The sequence below is a fragment of the Sarcophilus harrisii genome, chromosome 3 (genome assembly GCF_902635505.1).
Source record: "Sarcophilus harrisii chromosome 3, mSarHar1.11, whole genome shotgun sequence".
NCBI classification, from domain to species: Eukaryota; Metazoa; Chordata; class Mammalia; order Dasyuromorphia; family Dasyuridae; genus Sarcophilus; species Sarcophilus harrisii.
The window spans coordinates 441,623,727-441,647,290 of NC_045428.1; the positions used below are offsets into that span (position 1 = coordinate 441,623,727).

Sequence of the window (23,564 nt, forward strand, 5' to 3'; positions counted from 1 at the left end):
ACAGTTTCCTCAACTGCATAAAGTAGTGATTTAAAAAAAGATTGTCATGCAAATCAGATGTGATGATATTTATGTATATTTATAATATTTATATTTAGCACAATGCCTAACACATAGAAGGCGCTTAATAAATGCACTCTTTCCCCTCCCTCCTTTTTATGAATCTGAATGGTAAGTCATGTCAACTATTCAGCTAACATTTATTATGTTAATGTTTATTATGTTCACCTATCTTGTACAAGGCACTATGCTAAACACTGATAGAAAGTTAAAAAAAATGCAATCTCTTCTCTTATTGGAGCTCATAATTTAATGGACATAACAGCATGCAAATAGCTATGTATAAAGAAGAGCTGTAAAAGGTTAAATTGGGAATAGTTTCAAAGGGAAGGCACTAAGATCAAGACTGGGAAATTCTTTTTGCAGAAGGTGAGACTTAAACTGAGACTTAAGGAAGCCAGAGAAGTTAGAAGTAGAAATGAGGAGAAATTTCCATCCATGAGTAACACCAAGTGAAAATGTATGAAGTCAGGAGATGGATTGTTGTGTTTATGAACAACAAAGTTGCTAGTATCATCGGATTGCAGAATATATACTTGGAGGGGAATAAGATGTAAGAAGACTGAAAATGTAGGAAAGTGAGATTATGAATAGCTTTAAAAATGAATGGAAGAATTATGTTTGATCTTTGAGGTAATAAGGAGCCACTCGACTTTATTGAATTGGAGTGGGGGTAGTATGGCAGACTTGTGCTTTAGGAAAACCAGTTTGACACCTTTGTAGAGGTTGAACTACACTGGGGTCTCTTAGTATGGGGTTGACATAAGGCAAAAAGATCAACCCAAAAAATTATTGTAGTACAGGCATAATATGAGATGTTCACATCAGTGTAGTTGCAAAGTTTTAGAAGAGCATGCCAATATTCTTGATATTATAAAGATAGAATCAATTTGATTTGGCAACAGTATAATGGATGGTGAGAGAGAGTGAAGAATCAAGGCTCACTTAGATTGTGAGTATGGGTGATTATTAGAATGGGGGTACTATTTATAGTAGTGGAGAAGCTGAGAAAAGAGGTTTGTTTTGGTAGAAAGATACTAAGTCCATTTTTAGATTGTTGAGTTTAGATGTCTTTCTGGACATTTAATTTGAGATGTCCAGTAGATAATTGGAGATGTGAAACTGGAATCTGAGAGATAAGTGAAGGCTGTACAAAGAGGTCAGAGTCATATGATAACATAAAAAAATGATAATTGAAATTCTGGAAGCTGATGATAGTACCTAATGAAATAGTACATATAAATAAGAAAGTCCATAATTGAGCATTGGGGAATACGGATACTGCGAAAGAGATTGAGTGCTAATACAGATAAGAAGTGAACCCAGGAGAGAGTAATGTCATAAAAACCTAGAAAGAAGAGAATATCAAGAAGATGGTGAATAACAATGACAGATTACAGAGAAATCAAGAAGGAAGAGGATTGAGAAAAAGGTCATTAGATTTGCCAGTTAACAATTCCTTAGTAACATTAAAAAGAATAGTTTCAGTTGAATGAGTTTAGAATCAGACTGGAACCTGTTAAGAATAGCATGAGAAGAAAGGATGGGAGAGAGGAAGAAAGCTGTTGTAGATAGATGATCTTAAAGAGGTCAATCGTAAATGGGAGGAGAAACATAAGGTGATAGCTAGTGGGGAAGGATACATTATAGACACTTTTTTGAGAATGAGGGAATCAAAAGTATGCTTGTAAGTAGTAGGAAAGCAACTAATAGACAGGTAATGATTGAAGATTAATTAGTGAATCAGTAGGGAGGGTGGAGGGGGAAATCTGGTGGACAAAACAGGATGGAAAGGGTTCTTTTGTACATCTAGAAAGGTTAATTTTTGCATAGAGAAGGGCTACTTCATGTCAAATAGCAGTAAAAGTGGGAGAAGACTTCTGAGGAACATGAGATGAGGAACAGAAGAGAAGAGGGAGATTTTGATGAATACCCCAGTGAAATATATGGCTGAATTCTCAACTAAGAGGATGGGGGTAGAGTGAGCTTTGAGATTTGGAGAGGTTTGGAAAGCCACTTTGGAGAGTGAGATTGTGAATCAATTAGTAGGATGTAAAATGATTACCTTGTTGTAGGACCCTAGTTGAGATTATGTAAGATAAATTTGTGGTTTTATGATTTTATTCAGCTTTGTTAAGCAGCATTATAAGTAGACAGTGGATGCAAAGATAGTGTATGATGGGAGTAATTCATAGTTGGAGTTTGAAAGGGTAAGATCTTCAATAATATAAAGACTCAAAAAAATTGAAAGAAGACAGTGTAGAGTTCACCTCTACACTGAACTGGCTTATCATGAGGAGGGAAGGGAGAGGAGTGTACAAGGAGGATGCTTAAGTCTAATGTATAATAGTACTAAAAACTCCTGAAGATTGCTTCTGTGATGAGAAGTATACTTTGCTGATGTTTACACATGGAACAATTAATAACATTCAACTTGTTAGCAGATGATCCAGATAAATAGATAACAAATATATTCATTTAGTGTATAGAACTGCATTAAAATGGTTCCATTTTCTATCTTTTTTATTTTCCTTATAAGTAAAATTAGATCATCAGATTAGTTGCTTTCTGAAGTACTTCCAGTTTGAAGATTCTGTGACTTACTGATATACTTCTAAAATCATATCTAAGCTTTTCACACAGTAATTATAACATATATCTTTTAACATCCAAATATTTTTGTTTTAATCATATTTGTGTGAAAATCATCCTTTCTAAGAATGAATTTGATTATATTCTAGCTCAACAACTTCTCTGGGGATATTCAGGTAGGCTTATTGATTGAACATTGTGCAATTTGAAGCCTGGTGTTTGTTTGCTTTTGGATATTTCCTCATTCTTGAAACTGTCAAAAATTAAATTTATTGCTAGATTTTACATGATAACTTTTAAAATTTGTATTGCTTTTAAAACAGACACATGCATATAGTAAGTTAAGTATTCTTTGTTCCACATAACAGCATAAAAATTCAAATTACTGATTTGGTTATGTATAAAGGAACTAATTCACTGACTTTAAATTTAAAATACATTTAGCCTGAAATAAATTATATGTTAGTATTAAGATTACCTGATGTGATAGTTCTGATTCTAATTACCCAGAGCTAAGAGAAAAAAAAGTCTTTGGAATAATGTGTGTGATAATAGGGAATGCCACAAACAAACTTTTTAATGCTATGAGCTAGGGTGATGGAGAAGAAAAATGGCTTAGGAGCAAAATGCTAAGTATTTGGTATACTGCTGCAGAGGAAAAGTGTTAGATTTTTGATTCATCCATAATTTGTGAATTTTTTTCTATGTGAACACATTGCCATTTTTTTAAAATTAGAAAATCAATGAAAAACTAGGATTTAGTGCTTTATAGAAATTGACTTTATTGGATTGTATCTAATTCCATTAAATAGGGAATACCAGTATTAGGACTAGCTTAGAATTAGCATGTTAGTTATTGACTAATATAATTTAAATGCTAATATTATTAAATTTGCTTTCAAACTTTTACTAAAAGCGAAAATAGAATAAATACTGCAATTTTATAAATTATAGCCAAAGACTTTGACCAATGAAAAACATCAGTGATAATTCAATTATGTTAAACAGAATTATAGACCAATAACAATAGTGACATTTAAAGTGTATTGAAAGCCCCACATTTATACTCTGATTTTATTATTTTGTAACTTATTGTCCTAGATTAAGTTATATTTGCATTTGTTGTTTCTGAGTTTTCCTTGAAGCCATTGAGATCACTGAATGTTAGTTTGCTTTTTAGGAATATAGGACTCAACCTAAAATTAATGAGATGTCTTATTAAGCTTTTGCTATATTTATGTGAGAAACAGTGAAATACTTTGTTCTTTATAAAGCATTATAATGAACTACTATAAAACATTAAATTAAAGCTGCCATTGCTAACCACCCCCATAGTGATTTAAAGATTTGTGATTTCCTCAATTCAGGACCTTCCTGTTATGGTATAGATTACAGCTTTTCATTTTAGTGGAGTATCTTTAAGATTCCAAGAAAAGATCCCTAATAATGAGAGCTGTTTAAAAAAAAATGAACTGGATACCCTCTGAACATAGCATGGAAGAGATCTAGTTTTAGAGACTGAAAATATCAATTCATGTTCTATCTCTGATACTTACTACCTTAGATTTTCCCTGCCCTTGGTTTCTTTATTTGTGAAATGAAAGGGTTGGAATAGGTAGCTTCTTTCTAACTCTGAAGTCTGTGATCTTATGAGTCTGAAGATAGTGATTTTCCCCTAATTGGAGGTCTGCAGTCAGAAGCTGAATGACTATGTGATTCCAGACCTGTTATGGCCAAATAATTCATCACCCTGTATTTAGGTATTGAGCCAATCTAAGCTGGTTCTTAGGTGATATATGTAGAGCCAATTACTAAGTCCCCTGGGCTTTTCTAGCTTTTTCTTTTATAACTTTTCAGATCTTGGTTCTGCTGGAATATGTTTTGAAAATACAGTTACTAGCATGCTATATAATTTTAGATATTCACTTAAGTGAATGTTCATTTTTTTTTTACACAAGCAGAAAATCAGGGTGAATTATTGAAATATGATTCTTATAATCTTAAATACTTGTTATAGAGCTGCTAATTAGACAAGAAAATCTAAATTTGTTGGAATATTCAGAATTTGAGGTATTTTGATTTTGTAACTAAGCTTTTTTGTTTTAATTTAAAAATATATATTAATATGCTTTTTTGCCTTGGTAAAAATAAATGTTGATATAGGAGTGATTTCATTGTCTTGTAGGTAAGGAAAGTTATATGTCAGTGTAAATCAATAACTTTTCTATGACTTACACTCTTAAAGAATTGCCCAAAGTATTGAACAAGTTTAGTAACTTGGCCTAGACTTACATAGGTAATATAGATTGAAGATGGGAGTTAAACCCTGGCTTCAGGGCCAGATCTCTATCCACCAGATCACACAACCTCTTACAAACAAATGCTAACCATAATTTAGTCTCTGGATTATACTCAGAATCTTGTAGTAGTTTAAAGTTATCATTATAATGTAAGAGATTATATTGATTTGTACTGAATGCCAGATTTTACCCAGGAAAATTAATTTTTTAAAGAAAAAACTCCTCTGGTTTGAGCCAGTTTTCTTACAGTTTATCTATTTTTCTTAAAAGTAAAGTGTACTTAAACAAAGTAACAACAGAAGCCAATGGGCAATTGAAGCTTATTTATTCTAATTAATTAGGTCTGAGTTGAAGTTTTATTTTATTATGTTCAAGGATTTTTTTAGACTAAAAAATTCTTTTATTTCATTAATCTATGTGACCATCTAGTGAAGTCTGTAGACTTATGCTCAAAAGAATATTTTGAAATAATTGAAGGAAATGGTAAATTTCAATTTAAGGTTAGTGAAAATAAAGATTTTCTTTTTTGCTGTCATAATTCATGGATCTCCTGCAACCTAGCCATGGCTTCTTTGAACCATAGTTTAAGACCTCCCTATTTTAGACACATCAAATATTTTTGGCCTTTTTGATACATGAGAAAAAATATATCTCTAAATTTCCTATAAACATATTCTCTAGTGAATTTTTACTGGAAATTACTGATGGTATGTAATGTTTAAGACCACAGAAAACTTATAATTTATAAAAAAAATTCTATAAAATTCTGTTGATAACATTGCATAACTGGAATTATTTTTGAGGAAAAAAATAATTCATTGTTTTTGTGTACTTACTAACCCTAGGGTATGAAAATGGTTTTTTCTGAATTAACAATTTTGCTATAATAAAAATCAACTAATTTAAACTTGGTGAGGATTCAAAGCAATAAAACAAAGGAGAAATCAGGACTTCAAATTTGCCCAAGATACTTAAGTTTTTGCTTAAATGACTGTTTTTTCCCCTAGTGTGTTTTCACTTGAGCATGATTGGTGTGTTAGCTAGCTGCATGTTGTTTGTGCATATGTTACAAAATGACATTTTTTCATATCAGTCCGTGACAACTTGACCATAAATAAAGTATATATTTTATGGATTACTATAATTTATATAAAGGTATTATACTAGATTATTTGCTGGATGAACATTATACTTAACCATTGCAAATATTAGATATTAGTAACCTATATATAATAATCAGGACTTCGTTGTTTTTCTTGTTTTTTGGTGATTTTCATGTGTATAAAATATGCTTCTTTATATTGTCTTCAGACTCTGTGGCCTCACTTCAGAATTTCTTTCAGTGTTTTTGTTATAGAAAATTATTTTAATTACAAGTAACAGAATAAAATGATACTGTTTTATAGAAAATACATTAATGAAGAATCTTCCTTTGCTCAAATAAATTTTTTAAAAAGTAAATTGTATTGATAGTTCTGATTTAGAAGTCACTATGTTAAAAAAAAGACTTATTTTTGGATCTAATTTACATTTATTTCTGAATGTCACTTTTAATATTTCAAAATAATTATCAAATATGTTGAAGAAAAGATATTTAAATAGTAGAAAATTATTAGTAATTATTATTTTTTCTTATAATAATACCTTTTATTGTGTACCATGATTAATTAATGGTTATAGATTAGATTGTTTGGGATTTTCAGTATTCTTGGTCTAGATTTCTACTTCAAACTTCATCTTTTTATTTCAGCTTTTCCTTATATTGTGTCTAGCTATTGGAAAAATATAGTTTACTGTCACTAAGAAATAATAATATTTTAAAGTAATTATACAGTACTATTTTTGGTTCAGAATGAGACTCATGGATTCACTATATACCACTCAGATTTTTTGTAAGATTTTATAATTTTACTCAATATTGCTGTTTGAAATTAAATGCTATGATGTTGAATATGAAAATATTTGGAATATGGTTGATAATACCATCTTATAGGAAACAAAATGCTAATAATACCTTTACTAGAATTTTTTTGTAAACACAGGATGTAACTCCTTGATAAATAACTTTTATTAAAATTAATTGTAACTCTTTATGCCTTAAACACTCTAAAAAACTTCCCCCCCATCCTGAGTTGGAACTTATGGAAATAAATTTGTCAAATATCATATAATGTTCCCCAGCTTATATTTTTTAAAAGCAATATTCTATATTGTTTTCCACAATTCATTCAGAATTCAGTTTTAGGCTTGCAATTCTTTAGGGCAATATTGCTAAGTAGCTTAGAACTTTGCTTTTCAGTGCCTTTACAAACATTGATGTTTAATTTTCCCATCTTTAAAACAAAACAGAGTAAAACAAAAACTCTTCACAGATCTGAAGTTTTTATTTTTATTAAAAGGCATTATTACTTTTTTTTTTTAACAGCTTAATATATCACTTTGTATTTTAAAATTTTTGTTGGTGCTTTTTTCCCCCTGGAGCAATTTCTTGATATGCCTTTAATCTATAATACTGAACTCAATAGATTAAGACAGTCATATCTGAAATAGGCAAAATTTTGTGCACTTAGTTCTTAGAGAGTCCTAATTTCTACTAGGAGAAAAGAAATATAATTTCATCATCTAATCTCTGGAAGTAAGATTTTAAAAATGTTTTTTAATTGGCATCTTTTATATCATTTTTTATTTCCCATTATAGTGCTGGAAGCAAGAATTGACCAAGCAATACTATTTTTTTTAAAGAGGCATTTTTCTTTGCTTTTTAAAGAAATGTAATATACATTAAAAACATGTATTTTTATAAAGGTTATTCACCTGAAGGACTAAAAGTTCTACTCTTGACAATGTAATTAAATAAGTATAGTCTTGTAGCATAATTTAGAATGCATCTTTATAAATACAGTTTATATATATTAAAGTGTAAAAAAAATACAGGGCCTTCTCCCCCTCCAAAGGCCACATTTGTATGTGTGTGTGTGTGTGTGTGTGTGTGTGTATACACACACATAAATATACACATCTGTATGTATGCCCATATTTGATAAAGTTTTTATTCAGAATTAGGTTTTTTGTAAAGCTAGTTATATATATATATATATATATATATATATATATACACATATATAATTTAATGAGAATATAAAGAAAAAACTCATTAATGTTTTATATCTATTCACAAGTAACATTATTGTTCAATATAATTTACAGGAAGACCATGCACTCAGCTGCAGCTTCTGAACTCAGAACGATTTGCACGTCTTATTAAAGAAGTAATGAATGCATTTTGGCCTGGCAGAGAATTGGTAGTTCAGTGGCATCCTTTTGCTGAAGACAGTCATCATCCATCTGTTGTGTGGCTTAAGATGGTCTGGAAGAATCTCTATATACATTTTTCGGAGGATTTGTCTCTATTTGATGAAATGCCACTCATCCCTAAGACTATATTGGAGAAAAGTCAGACATTCATGGAACTTATTAGACTAAGAATCCCATCACCAGTTATTTTAGATGATGAATCTGAAGCACAGCTTCCAGAATTTTTAGCAGACATTGTACAAAACCTTGGAGGCATTGTTCTTAAAAAACTAGATCCTTCTATACAGCATCCTCTTATTAAAAAATATGTACATGCCCCATTACCAAGTGCTGTTTTGCAGATAATGGAGAAGATGTCATTGCAGAAACTGTGTAATCAAGTAGCTTCATTGCTTCCAACACATAAAGATGCTCTGAGGAAATTCTTAGCTAGTTTAACTGACATAAATGAAAAGGAAAAAAGGATCATTCAGGAATTGACAATATTTAAAAGAATTAATCATTCATCTAGTCAGGGAATTTCCTCTTTTACAAAATTGAAAGGCTGTAAAGTATTACATCATACTGCTAAACTTCCACCAGATCTGAGACTCTCCATTCCAGTTATTGATAACAGTGATGAAGCTACTATACGTTTGGCAAATATGTTGAAAGTAGAGCAGCTGAAAAGCACTGGCTGCTTAAAGTTTATTTTAAAAGATATTGAAAATGGTTTTTATTCTCATGAAGAAACAACACAGCTCATGCTATGGATTCTGGAACATTTGTCCTCGCTGAAAAATGAGAATCCACGGGTAATTGATTGGGTAATGCCATTAAAATTTATTCAGATTTCGCAGGGACACATTGTTTCAGCCAATGAACTTTTTGATTCTGATATTAGTATATTGCAAGATTTATTTTATGCTGAGGAAGAAATATCTTTTCCTCCTAGTATTTTTACTTCCTCTTTAGACATTCTTCATTCTTTGAGACAGATTGGATTAAAAAATGAAACCAGTCTCAAAGAAAAAGATATCATACAAGTGGCAAAAAAAATTGAAGAATTACAAGTTAGTTCTAGCCCAAATCTAGATGCCCTTTTAAAGAAAGCTAAAACACTGTTAATGATTTTGAATAAAAATCATACTCTGTTACAGTCACCTGAAGCAAAAGCAACACTGAAGAAGATAAAGTGGGTTCCAACATGCAAGGAACGGCCTCCAAATTATCCAGGGTCATTAATCTGGAAAGGAGATCTTTGTAATCTTTGTTCACCACCAGAAATGTGTGATGTATCTCATGCTACTTTGGTTGGTTCATCAGTTCCTCTTGTTGAAAGTATCCATGCAAATTTGGAAAAAGCTCTTGGCATATTCACAAAGCCCAGTATAAATGCTGTTTTAAAGCACTTTAAGATTGTTGTTGATTGGCATAGTTCAAAAACCTTTAGTGATGAAGACTATTACCAGTTCCAACATATTTTGCTTGAAATTTATGGCTTCATGCATGATCATTTAGATGAAGGCAAAGAAGCTTTTAAAGCTTTGAAATTTCCGTGGGTCTGGACAGGTAAAAAATTTTGTCCTTTGGCTCAGGCAGTAATAAAACCAATACATGATCTTGAACTTCAGCCTTATTTGCATAGTGTGCCTAAAACTATGGCAAAATTTCACCAGCTATTTAAGGTTTGTGGTTCAATCGAAGAGTTGACATCAGACCATATTTCCATGGTCATTCAGAAGGTATATCTTAAAAGTGATCAAGAACTCAGTGAAGAAGAAAGCAAACAAAATCTTCATCTTATGTTAAATATCATACGATGGCTGTATAGCAGTCAAATTCCAGCAAGCCCCAACACACCAGTACCAATTCACTATAGCAAGAATCCTTTGAAACTTATGATGAAACCAATTCATGAATGTTGTTACTGTGATATTAAAGTTGATGATCTTAATGACTTACTTGAAGATTCTGTGGAACCAATCATTTTGGTACATGAGGACATACCCATGAAAACTGCAGAATGGTTAAAAGTTCCATGCCTTAGTACAAGATTGATCAATCCTGAAAATATGGGGTTTGAGCAGTCAGGACAGAGAGAACCACTTACTGTAAGAATTAAAAACATTCTGGAAGAATATCCTTCAGTTTCAGATATTTTTAAGGAGTTACTTCAAAATGCTGATGATGCAGATGCCACAGAATGCAATTTCATGATTGATATGAGAAGAAACATGGACATAAGAGAGAATCTTTTAGATCCAGGGATGGCAGCCTGTCATGGACCTGCTTTGTGGTCATACAATAATTCTGAATTCTCTGATTCAGACTTTATAAACATAACTAGACTAGGAGAATCTTTAAAAAGAGGAGAGGTTGATAAAGTTGGAAAATTTGGTCTTGGGTTTAATTCGGTATACCATATCACTGACATTCCTATCATTATGAGTCGGGAATTCATGATAATGTTTGATCCAAATATAAACCATATCAGTAAACATATTAAAGATAAATCTAATCCTGGCATCAAAATTAATTGGAGTAAACAACAAAAACGACTTAGGAAATTTCCTAATCAGTTCAAGCCATTTATAGATGTGTTTGGTTGTCAGTTGCCACTAACTGTTGAAGCACCTTATAGTTATAAAGGAACTCTTTTCCGACTTTCATTTAGAACACAACAAGAAGCTAAACAGAGTGAAATCAGTAGTACTTGCTATAATACAGCAGACATTTACTCCCTTGTGGATGAATTTAGCCTCTGTGGACATAGGCTTATTCTCTTCACCCAAAATGTCAATACTATGTTTTTGAAGTACTTGAAAATCGAAGAAACCAATCCTGGTTTGGCACAAGATATAATTATCATTAAAAAAAACATGTGTTCTTCCAAAGTATTAAATGTACCTATTGTAAGTGTTTTAAAAGAAGCTGCTAAGCTCATGAAAACTTGCAGTAGCAGTAACAAAAAACTTTCTATGGATATACCAAAGTCATCTTGCATATTACAGATCACAGTTGAAGAATTTCGCCATGTATTCAGAAGAATTGCTGATTTGCAGTCACCACTTTTTAGAGGTCCAGATGATGATCCAGCTACCTTATTTGAAATGGCAAAATCAGGACAAGCTAAAAGGCCATCTGAAGAACTACCACAGAAAACAGTGGATTCTACTACGTGGCTAATATGTACCTGTATGGATGTGGGAGAAGCTTTAAAATTTTCCCTGAATGAAAATGGAAGAAGGCTTGGGCTTGTTCCCTGTGGTGCAGTGGGAGTCTTATTTTCTGAAGCTCAAGACCAAAAATGGATTGTAAAACAACATATTGGGGAAATTTTCTGTTATTTACCTCTGAGGATAAAGACAGGGTTGCCAATTCACATCAATGGTTGTTTTGCAGTTACTTCAAATAGGAAAGAAATATGGAAGACAGATACAAAAGGAAGATGGAACAATATATTCATGAGACATGTTATTGTTAAGGCCTACTTAGAAGCACTCAGTGTTTTACGAGAGTTAGCCATAAGTGGAGAACTAATTGATTATACTTATTATGCAGTGTGGCCTGATCCTGATTTAGTGCATGATGATTTTTCTGTGATATGCCAAGGTTTTTATGAAGATATTGCTCATGGGAAAGGTAAAGATGTATCAAGAGTCTTCTCTGATGGATCTATGTGGGTTTCTATGAAGAATGTGAGATTTTTAGATGATTGTATACTTAAAAGATCAGACATTGGTCCTGCTGCTTTCAAGATCTTTTTAAAATACCTTAAGAAAACTGGATCAAAGAATCTCTGTGCTGTTGAACTTCCTTCTTCAGTAAAATTGGGATTTGAAGAAGCAGGTTGCAAACAGATACTACTTGAGAATACATTTTCTGAGAGGCAGTTTTTTTCAGAAGTGTTTTTCCCAAATATACAAGAAATTGAAGCAGAACTTCGGGATCCTTTAATGTATTTTCTTTTAAATGAAAAAGTTGAAGAATTCTCTGGAATTCTTCGTGTAACTCCTTGTGTTCCTTGCTCTTTGGAGGGCCATCCTTTAGTCTTGCCTTCGAGGTTGATCCATCCTGAAGGACGAGTTGCAAAATTATTTGAAACTAAAGATGGAAGATTTCCTTATGGTTCCACCCAGGATTATCTAAATCCCATTATCTTGATTAAACTTGTTCAGCTAGGAATGGCAAAAGATGATATATTATGGGATGACATGCTAGAACGTGCAGAATCAGTAGCTGAAATTAATAAAAGGGACCATGCTGCTGCTTGCCTAAGAAGTAGCATCTTATTGAATCTTATTGATGAAAAACTAAAAATCAGGGATCCTAGAGCAAAGGATTTTTCTTCAAAATATCAAAAAATTCCTTTCCTCCCATTTCTAACAAAACCAGCAGGTTTCTCGCTGGAGTGGAAAGGTAGCAGTTTTAAACCTGAAACTATGTTTGCAGCAACTGATCTTTATACAGCTGAGTATCAAGATATAGTTTGTCTTTTACAACCAATTCTCAATGAGAATTCTCATTCATTTAAAGGTTGTGGTTCAATGTCATTAGCTGTCAAAGAGTTTTTGGGGTTACTCAAGAAGCCAACAGTTGATTTGGTTATAAATCAATTAAAAGAGGTTGCAAAATCACTTGATGGAATTACATTGTATCAGGAGAATATCACTAATGCTTGCTATAAATACCTTCATGAGGCAATGCTGCAAAACGAAACCACAAAGACCTCAATTATTGAACAGCTCAAAACTTATAATTTCATTTTAGTTGAGAATGCCTATGTTGAACCAGACAAAGTGTCATTTCATTTAAACTTTGATGCAGCACCATATCTCTATCAGTTGCCAAATAAATATAAAAATAATTTCCGTGAACTCTTTGAAAGCATAGGCGTAAGATCCTCTTTTACAGTTGAAGATTTTGCTTTTGTTTTGGAATCAATAAATCAAGAAAGAGGTACAAAACAAATAACTGAAGCAAATTTTCAACTTTGCAGACGAATTGTTAGTGAAGGAATATGGAGTCTTATTAGAGAAAAGAATCAAGAATTTTGTGAAAAAAAGTATGGCAAGATATTGCTACCAGACACCAATCTTGCTCTTTTGCCTGCTGAATCATTATGCTATAATGATTGTCCCTGGATAAAAGTCAAGGATACGTCTGTAAAATACTGTCATGCTGATATTCCTAGGGAAGTAGCTGTAAAACTTGGAGCAGTACCAAAGCGACATAAGGCATTAGAAAGATACGCATCCAATATATGTTTTACAACACTTGGAACTGAATTTGGACAAAAAGAAAAACTGACCAGTAGGATTAAAAGTATTCTTAATGCCTATCCTTCAGAGAAAGAAATGTTGAAAGAGCTCCTTCAAAATGCTGATGATGCTAAAGCCACAGAAATCTGTTTTGTTTTTGACCCAAGGCAACATCCAGTTGATAGAATATTTGATGATAAATGGGCACCACTGCAAGGGCCAGCACTTTGTGTTTATAACAACCAACCTTTTACTGAAGATGATGTCAGAGGAATTCAAAACCTTGGAAAAGGTACAAAAGAAGGAAATCCTTGTAAAACTGGACAATATGGCATAGGGTTTAATTCTGTATATCACATTACTGATTGTCCTTCTTTTATTTCTGGCAATGACATACTCTGTATCTTTGATCCACATGCAAGATATGCACCAGGAGCTACATCAGTTAGCCCTGGACGCATGTTTAGAGATTTAGATTCAGATTTCAGAACACAATTCTCAGATGTTCTAGATCTCTATTTAGGTGATCATTTTAAGTTGGATAATTGTACAATGTTTAGATTTCCACTTCGAAATGGAGAAATGGCCAAAGTTTCAGAAATTTCCTCTGTTCCATCATCAGACAGAATGGTTCAGAACCTTTTGGATAAATTGCGTTCAGATGGGGCGGAACTTCTTATGTTTCTTAATCACATGGAAAAGATTTCTATTTGTGAAATAGAAAAGGCAACAGGTGCACTAAATGTATTGTATTCAGTGAAAGGCAAAATAACTGATGGAGACAGATTAAAACGGAAACAATTTCATGCATCTGTAATTGACAGTGTTACGAAAAAGAAGCAGCTGAAAGACATACCAGTACAACAAATTACATATACCATGGATACCGAAGACTCTGAAGGTAACCTTACTACATGGCTAATTTGTAATAGGTCAGGTTTTTCAAGCATGGACAAAGTTTCTAAGAGTGTTATTTCAGCACATAAGAATCAGGATATTACTCTTTTCCCACGTGGTGGAGTAGCAGCTTGCATTACTCATAATTACAAAAAACCCCATAGAGCCTTCTGCTTTTTGCCACTCTCTTTAGAAACAGGACTACCTTTTCATGTGAATGGACATTTTGCTTTAGACTCAGCAAGAAGAAATTTGTGGCGTGATGATAATGGAGTTGGTGTTCGAAGTGACTGGAATAATAGCTTGATGACTGCCTTAATAGCACCAGCATATGTTGAACTACTGATTCAGTTAAAAAAGCGTTATTTCCCAGGTACTGATCCTACAATGTCAATTTTGCAAAATACAGCAATTCATGTTGTAAAAGACACTTTAAAGAAATTTTTGTCATTTTTCCCAGTCAACAGACTTGACCTGCAACCAGACTTATATTGTCTGGTGAAAGCACTTTACACTTGTATTCATGAAGATCAGAAACGCTTATTACCTGTGGTAAGGGCTCCAAATATTGATGGCTCAGATTTACATTCTGCAGTTATTATCACTTGGGTTAACATGTCTACTTCAAACAAAACTAAACCATTTTTTGACAACTTGCTTCAGGATGAATTACAACACCTTAAAAATGTAGAATACAACATCACAACACGTAAGACTATAGCAGAAAATGTTTACAGATTAAAGCATTTGCTTTTAGAAATTGGATTCAATCTGATATATAACTGTGATGAAACTGCCAATCTTTACCACTGTCTCATTGATGCAGAAATTCCGGCTAGCTATGTAACTCCTGCAGATGTCCGATCATTTTTGATGACATTTTCTTCTCCTGATACAAATTGCCACATTGGGAAATTGCCTTGCCGTCTTCAGCAGACTAATTTAAAGTTGTTTCATAGTTTAAAACTTTTGGTAGACTATTGCTTTAAGGATGCCGAAGAAAATGAGATGGTAGTTGAGGGACTGCCACTTCTTATTACCGTTGATAGTGTTTTACAAATTTTTGATGCAAAACGCCCCAAATTTCTTACAACATATCATGAATTGATACCTTCCCGCAAGGATTTGTTTATGAATACATTGTATTTAAGATATAGCAATATTTTATTGACTAGCAAAGTTGCAAAAGTTTTTGACATTACTAGCTTTGCTGATTTGTTATCCTCTGTCTTACCACGTGAATATAAAACAAAAAGTTGTACAAAGTGGAAAGAAAATTTTGCAAGTGAATCGTGGCTTAAAAATACATGGAATTTTATCAGTGAATCTGTAAATGTGAAAGAAGACCAAGAAGAAATCAAACCAACTTTTGACATTGTTGTTGACACATTAAAGGACTGGGCTCTGCTCCCAGGAACTAAATTTACAGTTTCAGCCAGTCATCTTGTTGTTCCAGAGGGAGATGTCCTTCTTCCTCTCAGTCTTATGCATATAGCTGTATTTCCAAATGCCCAGAGTGATAAAGTTTTCCATGCGTTAATGAAAGCTGGTTGTATTCAGCTTGCTTTAAACAAAATTTGTTCCAAAGACAATGTGATTGTTCCTCTACTGTCAGCTCACACAGCAAACATAGATAATCCTACAAGCATTTTGAAGGCCATACATTATATGGTCCAGACTTCAACATTTAGAACTGAAAAATTAGCAGAACATGATTTTGAGGCTCTCTTAATGTATTTCAATTGCAATTTAAGTCACTTGATGTCTCAGGATGATATTAAAATTTTAAAATCACTTCCATGCTATAAATCAATTAGTGGCCGATATATGAGCATTGCAAAATTTGGAGCATGTTATGTACTTACCAAAACCATCCCTCCAGCTGAAGTGGAAAAATGGACACTCTCCTCCTCATCTGCATTTCTTGAAGAAAAAATACACTTGAAGGAATTATATGAAGTTCTTGGTTGTGTCCCTGTAGACGATCTTGAAGTATATTTGAAACATCTTTTACCAAAGATTGAAAATCTTTCTTATGATGCAAAATTGGAACATCTGATTTACCTGAAGAACAGATTATCTAGCATTGAAGAATCATCAGAGATAAAGGAACAACTTTTTGAAAAATTGGAAAGTCTATTGATAATTCATGATGCAAGTAATCGTTTAAAATCTGCGAAACATTTTTATGATCGAACTGTGAAAGTTTTTGAAGTTATGCTTCCAGAAAAATTATTTATACCTAAAGATTTCTTTAAAAAATTGGAGCAACTCACCAAACCCAAGAATCAAACTTCATTCTTAACATCATGGGTAATGTTCTTAAGAAATATGGGACTCAAATATATTCTTTCTCAACAGCAATTACTGCAATTTGCTAAGGAAGTAAGTATGAGAGCTAATACAGAAAACTGGTCTAAAGAAACACTGCAAAACACAGTTGATGTTCTTCTTTATCACATATTTCAAGAACGAACAGATTTATTATCTGGAAATTTTTTGAAAGAATTATCTCTAATACCTTTTTTATGTCCTGAACGTGCTCCTGCTGAATTTATTAGATTTCACCCGCAGTATCAAGAGGTAAATGGAACTCTTCCTCTTATACGGTTCAATGGAGCACAGGTAAATCCTAAATTTAAACAGTCAGATGTCTTGCAGCTGTTGTGGACCTCCTGTCCTATTCTTCCTGAGAAAGCAACGCCTTTGAGTATCAAAGAACAAGAAGGTAGTACTCTTGGTCCACAGGAACAACTTGAACAAGTTTTGACTATGCTCAATGTTAATTTGGATCCTCCTCTTGATAAAGTCATTCATAATTGCAGAAATATATGCAACATAACAACTTTGGATGAAGAAATGGTCAAAACTAGAGCTAAGGTCTTACGGAGTATTTATGAATTTCTCAGCGCAGAAAAAAAAGAGTTTCGTTTTCAGCTTCGAGGAGTAGCTTTTGTTATGGTAGAAGATGGTTGGAAGCTTCTAAAACCTGAGGAAGTAGTGATAAATCTAGAATATGAATCTGATTTTAAACCTTACTTATATAAACTGCCTTTAGAACTTGGCACCTTTCACCAGTTATTCAAACATTTAGGTACTGAAGATGTTATTTCAACTAAGCAATATGTTGAGGTGCTGAGCCGTATATTCAAAAATTCTGAAGGAAAACAGTTAGATCCTAATGAAATGCGAACAGTTAAGAGAGTTGTTTCTGGACTGTTCAAGAGTCTTCAGAATGATTCAGTCAAGGTCAGAAATGATCTTGAGAATGTACGAGATCTTGCACTTTATCTTCCAAGTCAAGATGGTAGATTGGTAAAGTCAAGCATCTTAGTTTTTGATGATGCCCCCCATTATAAAAGCAGAATACAGGGACATATTGGGGTTCAAATGCTTGTTGATCTGAGCCAGTGTTATTTGGGAAAAGATCATGGTTTTCATACCAAGTTGATAATGCTCTTTCCTCAGAAACTTAGGCCTCGTTTACTAAGTAGCATTCTTGAAGAACAGTTAGATGAAGAAACACCAAAAATTTGTCAGTTTGGAGCATTATGTTCACTTCAAGGAAGATTGCAATTACTCTTATCTTCAGAACAGTTCATTACTGGATTAATTAGAATTATGAAGCATGAAAATGACAATGCTTTCCTGGCCAATGAAGAGAAGGCCATTAGGCTTTGCAAAGCCCTTCGAGAAGGTCTGAAAGTTTCATGTTTTGAGAAACTACAAACAACATTAAGAGTTAAAGGATTTAATCCTATTCCCCACAGCAAAAGTGAAACATTTGCTTTCTTAAAACGCTATGGCAATGCAGTAATTTTACTCTATATTCAACATTCAGACAGTAAAGACATAAATTTCCTGTTAGCATTAGCAATGACACTTAAATCAGCAACTGACAATTTGATTTCAGACACCTCCTATTTAATTGCCATGTTAGGCTGCAATGACATTTATAGAATCAGTGAGAAACTTGACAGTTTAGGAGTGAAATATGACTCATCAGAACCATCAAAACTTGAACTTCCTATGCCTGGCACTCCAATACCTGCTGAAATTCACTATACTCTACTTATGGATCCAATGAATGTTTTTTATCCAGGAGAATATGTTGGATATCTTGTTGATGCTGAAGGTGGGGATATCTATGGATCTTATCAGCCAACATATACATATGCAATTATTGTACAAGAAGTTGAAAGGGAAGATGCTGACAACTCTAGCTTTCTAGGAAAGATTTATCAGATTGATATTGGATATAGTGAGTATAAAATAGTCAGCTCTCTTGACCTGTACAAATTTTCCAGACCTGATGAAAGTTCTCAAATTAGAGACAGTGCACCTTCTACCCCAACCAGCCCTACTGAATTTCCAGTCCCTGGACTTCGAAGTATACCTCCCATTTTCTCTGGAAAAGAGGGCCATAAAACATCTTCAAAACACCAATCACCCAAAAAGATTAAAGTAAATTCTTTGCCAGAAATATTGAGAGAAGTAACATCAGTAGTAGAACAAGCATGGAAGCTTCCAGAATCTGAAAGGAAAAAGATTATTAGACGGTTATATTTGAAGTGGCATCCAGACAAAAATCCAGAAAATCATGATATGGCTAATGAAGTTTTTAAGCATTTACAAAATGAAATTAGTAGATTAGAGAAACAGGCTTTTATAGATCAAAATACAGATAGAACATCAAGAAGAACATTTTCAACAGCTTCTCGATTTCAGTCAGACAAATATTCATTTCAGCGGTTTTATACTTCATGGAATCAAGAAGCAACAAGTCATAAATCAGAAAGACAACAACAAAACAAAGAAAAGGGACCATCATCTACAGGACAGTCTTATTCTCAACGGTTCTTTGTTCCACCCACTTTTAAGACTGTAGGTAATCCAGTTGAGGCACGGAGGTGGTTAAGGCAAGCTCGAGCAAATTTTTCCGCTGCCAGAAATGACCTTCATAAAAATGCTAATGAATGGGTATGCTTTAAATGCTACTTATCAACTAAATTAGCTTTGATTGCTGCTGACTATGCAGTAAGGGGAAAATCAGATAAAGATGTCAAGCCAACTGCACTTGCACAAAAAATAGAGGAATATAGTCAACAACTTGAAGGACTTACAAATGATGTTCATACATTGGAAGCTTATGGTGTGGATAGTTTAAAAACCAGGTACCCTGATTTACTTCCTTTCCCTCAGATTCCAAATGATAGGTTCACTTCTGAAGTTGCTATGAGGGTAATGGAATGCACTGCTTGTATCATAATAAAACTTGAAAACTTTATACAACAGAAGGTATGAAGTGATTAAAGGGAACAGTTTTTAGGTGGGGCTAAATATTGAACATGATGAATGCAAACAAACATTCATTTGGTTATAATTCTGTGGGCTGAATTATCTTTTATGTAGGAGTTTTTGGAGTGTAATGCACAAAGTTAATATTAACTTTGGATGATCATTAACATGAATTACAACAAAAACTCTAAGCCTCAAAGAAAATTTTTATGAAATTATAGGAAAATGAGTTATATAATTGTTAAATGTATGTATGAATGGTTAAAATGACATGTTATTGAAATGCACTTTATATAACCAAAGCTTAGCAATGTGTTAGATAAGGTGTTTTATGTGTTTCTTGTTAGGATGATTTTTATGTTTCCAACAGGGTATAATTGTTTAAGGAATTAATGTAACACTGGATATATTATGAGCTAAACAAATAAAGGGAAGTTGTCTCTGGAATGAAGATTTCTTCCCTACATTTTTAATTGCTAAAACTTTTCTTTTTGATCCATTGTTCTCTTATCAGCTGGCTCTGATTATGAATTTGTTCTCATTTTATATCCTCATAATGTTCAATACATTTGAATTGGTACAATATTTTAATTATAAATCTTACTTGATTTTGCATTCATAGTACTTTTGAAAGTGCACTAAGTGCACTTTATGCTTTAGTTTTAAAAGATTTTAAAATGTTTTCTTTTGTTTGTTTATAAGCTTCCTATTTAAAGATTTCATGTGGATAGCTCAAATGGGTGGTGGCAGTTTATTACCAGATGTTGATAATGTTATTGAAAATTGTTCACCAAAATAGCATTTTGAAGACTTATTATGTTTGTATACATATTCTTTTCATAAGCATAATTTGTATAGTATGGGTGTACAGGTTGCAACTTTTGGATTTCATATGTCTAATGGTGCTGCAAAATGATCTGGTTTTTTTTTTTTTCTTCTTTTGTCTTTCAGTATGGCACTTCGTGATCTTTGGGGCTTAGTTAACATTTCAGATACTGCAAATTGTAATATCCTTGATAATGCCATTTACTTAATTTAATACTTTTTTTTTTTTAAATAGGAATTTATTTGGAAATTTCCCTTCCTCCCAGATTTGTCATATCTGACATTCAATATTTATCTTGATTATATGTAATATATTTATTTACTTGCTAGCACAGTGAAAATGTAATTTTTTTTCAGAATGTAAAAAAAGAGTTCAGTGATAGAGTTTACATAATTGCAATAACTGAAATTAACTTTTGCAATCCAAAAGAAAAATATGCTGATATAGATTTATGCAATTAAGGGCTTAAGGAATGTGTTGAAACAGTTTCACTATTATTGGTAACAAAAAGAATGTTTGCTTCTTGAAAAATGTATTGCTTCTGAATGTGAAGCCATGTAATTATTTCTGCTATTATATTAAGTGCCATAATTTTAATAAAGAAACATACATACAAAGAAAAATTAATTGTAACTTTGCTTTTTGAGGACATCTTTTATAGCTTTGAAATCAAGCTTCACTTTTGTACATTTCCATGTTGTAATGGAAAAACTATATGTGGAGACTGCTAAAATCTGAAAATGGGGGTTTTGTTTGATTCTAGAATTTAAAAAATGGGTTTGGAGGCTGTCTAACATAGGCTTAAGCACATAGTAATTATGTTACTAATGATTACTGAGATATTTTGATATTTGTTTTCAGACTAGGTTTTTTTTTTTTTTGTGTGCCTAGGTTTCTGGAGACAAACCTCTTCACAATTTATTAACTCTTCCTTAGATAGTCAAGAGCTATTACATTATTCAGAGTCAACATGGAATAGATATAGAAAGGATGCTAGACTTCTTATTCTAATATAAACCTGGAGAGCAAGACACTTAACCTATATGAAATTTGTATCGTTTTAAAAATCAGGATAATGATACTGTCTGCTTCACTGTGTTGTAAATAAGGTGTTTTGTAAATCTTCAAATGCTATATATTTCTGTTTCTCTTACTGGTATTGGTATAGAGAGAAGTAGTGTGGTTCATTGATTAGAGAGCCATGTATCTGTAAATAATGTAACAATTGGTAAAATGTTTTTAAAAGTTCTGCATACATTATGTCATTATCTCCTCCTTAAAGGGTTTGTAATAATTGTTTTCCTTAATACAGACAAGATAGTGGAGACTCAGACAAATGAGTTGCTACTATCAGATTGCTGTTTCAGAAATGACATTTCAACTCCAGTGTTCCTGAATCCAAATCCTGAATTTTATTCACTATCAACATTTTTAAAATTTACTAAATGCCTTCACTTGATTTTTCTAGCAAATTGTGAATTAGAAACCATTATTCCCACATCACAACTGAGGAAATAAGCTCATTTTATGATACTCATAATCTAATAGCTAGTTTGTATAGGCAGTATCAGAGATTGAATACAAATACCTGTACTTGAAGTTAAGTAAGCATTTATTAAGTACTTAGAGATACAAAAACAAAAATGAAAATCTATCCTCAAATACCTTACATCCCATATTGAGATGGATGGGACAAGGAGGAGAGACAACATATACATATAGTATATAGAAATTATGCAAGGGAAATTTTTTTGGTGAGGGATGGAGGGAGAAACTAGGAAGGTCCTCATGTAAGAAGAGGCATTGAAAAGAATTGGAATGAAGGATAGAAGTAAGAGAAGTAGAATCAACAAAACTTGGTATCTATCTTGTTGCTGAAGATAAGAAGATGAAGGAGAGAGAGAAGTTAAGGATGAATCTCAGGTGGTGACAATGGGTGATTAGAGTTGATGGTGCGCTTAATTAGGACATTTGGAAGAATTATAGATTTTTTTGGAGAGAAATAATGAATTATATTTTGGATAAGCTGTGTTTGAGATGCCAGAAGCATATCCATTTGGAAAGAGTAAACTTGTAGCTGGTGATATGGATTGGAACTCAGGAGAGAGAAGGTCTAGATATATTGGTCAGGTATTAGCAAAGATACTAATTAACATCAAAGGAGATGATGAGATCCTCAAAAGAAAGAGTATGGAGAGATGAAGAAGGAGCCAGTCTTGAGAGTGAGCAATGAATGATGAACCAGCAAAGGAGACTGAGGAAGGGTGAAACAAGTAGGACAAGAATTTATGCAAGAGAAACTAATTTCAAGAAAATGAAGAACAAATTGAGTATCTATGACAAGTGATTGGCCCACAGTGTTAAATACTACAGAGAAGTCAAGGATGAGATAAGATCTTCAGGTTTTCTGTCCACTACTGTTTTTGTAGGGATTGAAGACTAAGAATTTTTTTTACATCTTTTAATAAAGCTTTTTGAGGGTTTAAAAATGTAAAAACCATTCTTAGCTCATGGTTTGTATAAAAATAAACCCTGGACTGTCTTCCATTCTCAAGCTGTAGTTTACCATTCCTATCTCTAAACTCTGCTGACTCTGCAAAATGAGGGGACCTTCCTCAGTTAACAATGACAGGCATTTGGGAATATAAAAGGGAAATGTTGGTCATCCTTGTTGCTATTTCCTCCCACTATTCCTTCTACAATCTGTAATATTATAGGTTAATATTGGGGTTCAGATGAAGCTTCAAAGGAGAGTTAGTGTTTTGTAAAATATGGAAGGATTAATAAAAGCTATTAGATAGACTATAACGATAAGCCATATGTAAGTAAATGAAATTTAGAAGAGATAACATTTGTTTTTAAAAAGTCAGGTATGTACAACTACAAGTTGGGGAAAATAATTAAGTTTTGTGTAAAAATGGCTTGGGGGACTTAGTAAGAACCAACAGTATGATGTAACAGCCAAGAAGGCAAAAGTTAATTAATACTTAAATGTCTAGTATGAAGGGAATCTCGCTGTGTACCACTCTAGTC

General features: G+C 32.8%; 1 protein-coding gene across 4 annotated transcripts in view; it reads left to right on the forward strand.

The window, feature by feature from the left end:
- SACS (sacsin molecular chaperone) overlaps positions 1 to 22,328 on the forward strand; it is an 85,668-nt gene extending 63,340 nt beyond the window's left edge. For 3 of the 4 annotated variants that reach the window (XM_031960788.1, XM_031960789.1, XM_031960790.1), the window contains 2 exons: positions 2,802 to 2,828; positions 8,160 to 22,328. In XM_031960788.1, coding sequence (XP_031816648.1) covers positions 2,802 to 2,828; positions 8,160 to 19,711 — 11,579 coding nt within the window. In that variant the 3' untranslated portion in view covers positions 19,712 to 22,328. The remainder of the gene's footprint in view (positions 1 to 2,801; positions 2,829 to 8,159) is intronic. The other variant, XM_012545191.2, reaches the window with a different exon arrangement.
- Positions 22,329 to 23,564: the final 1,236 nt, after the last annotated feature.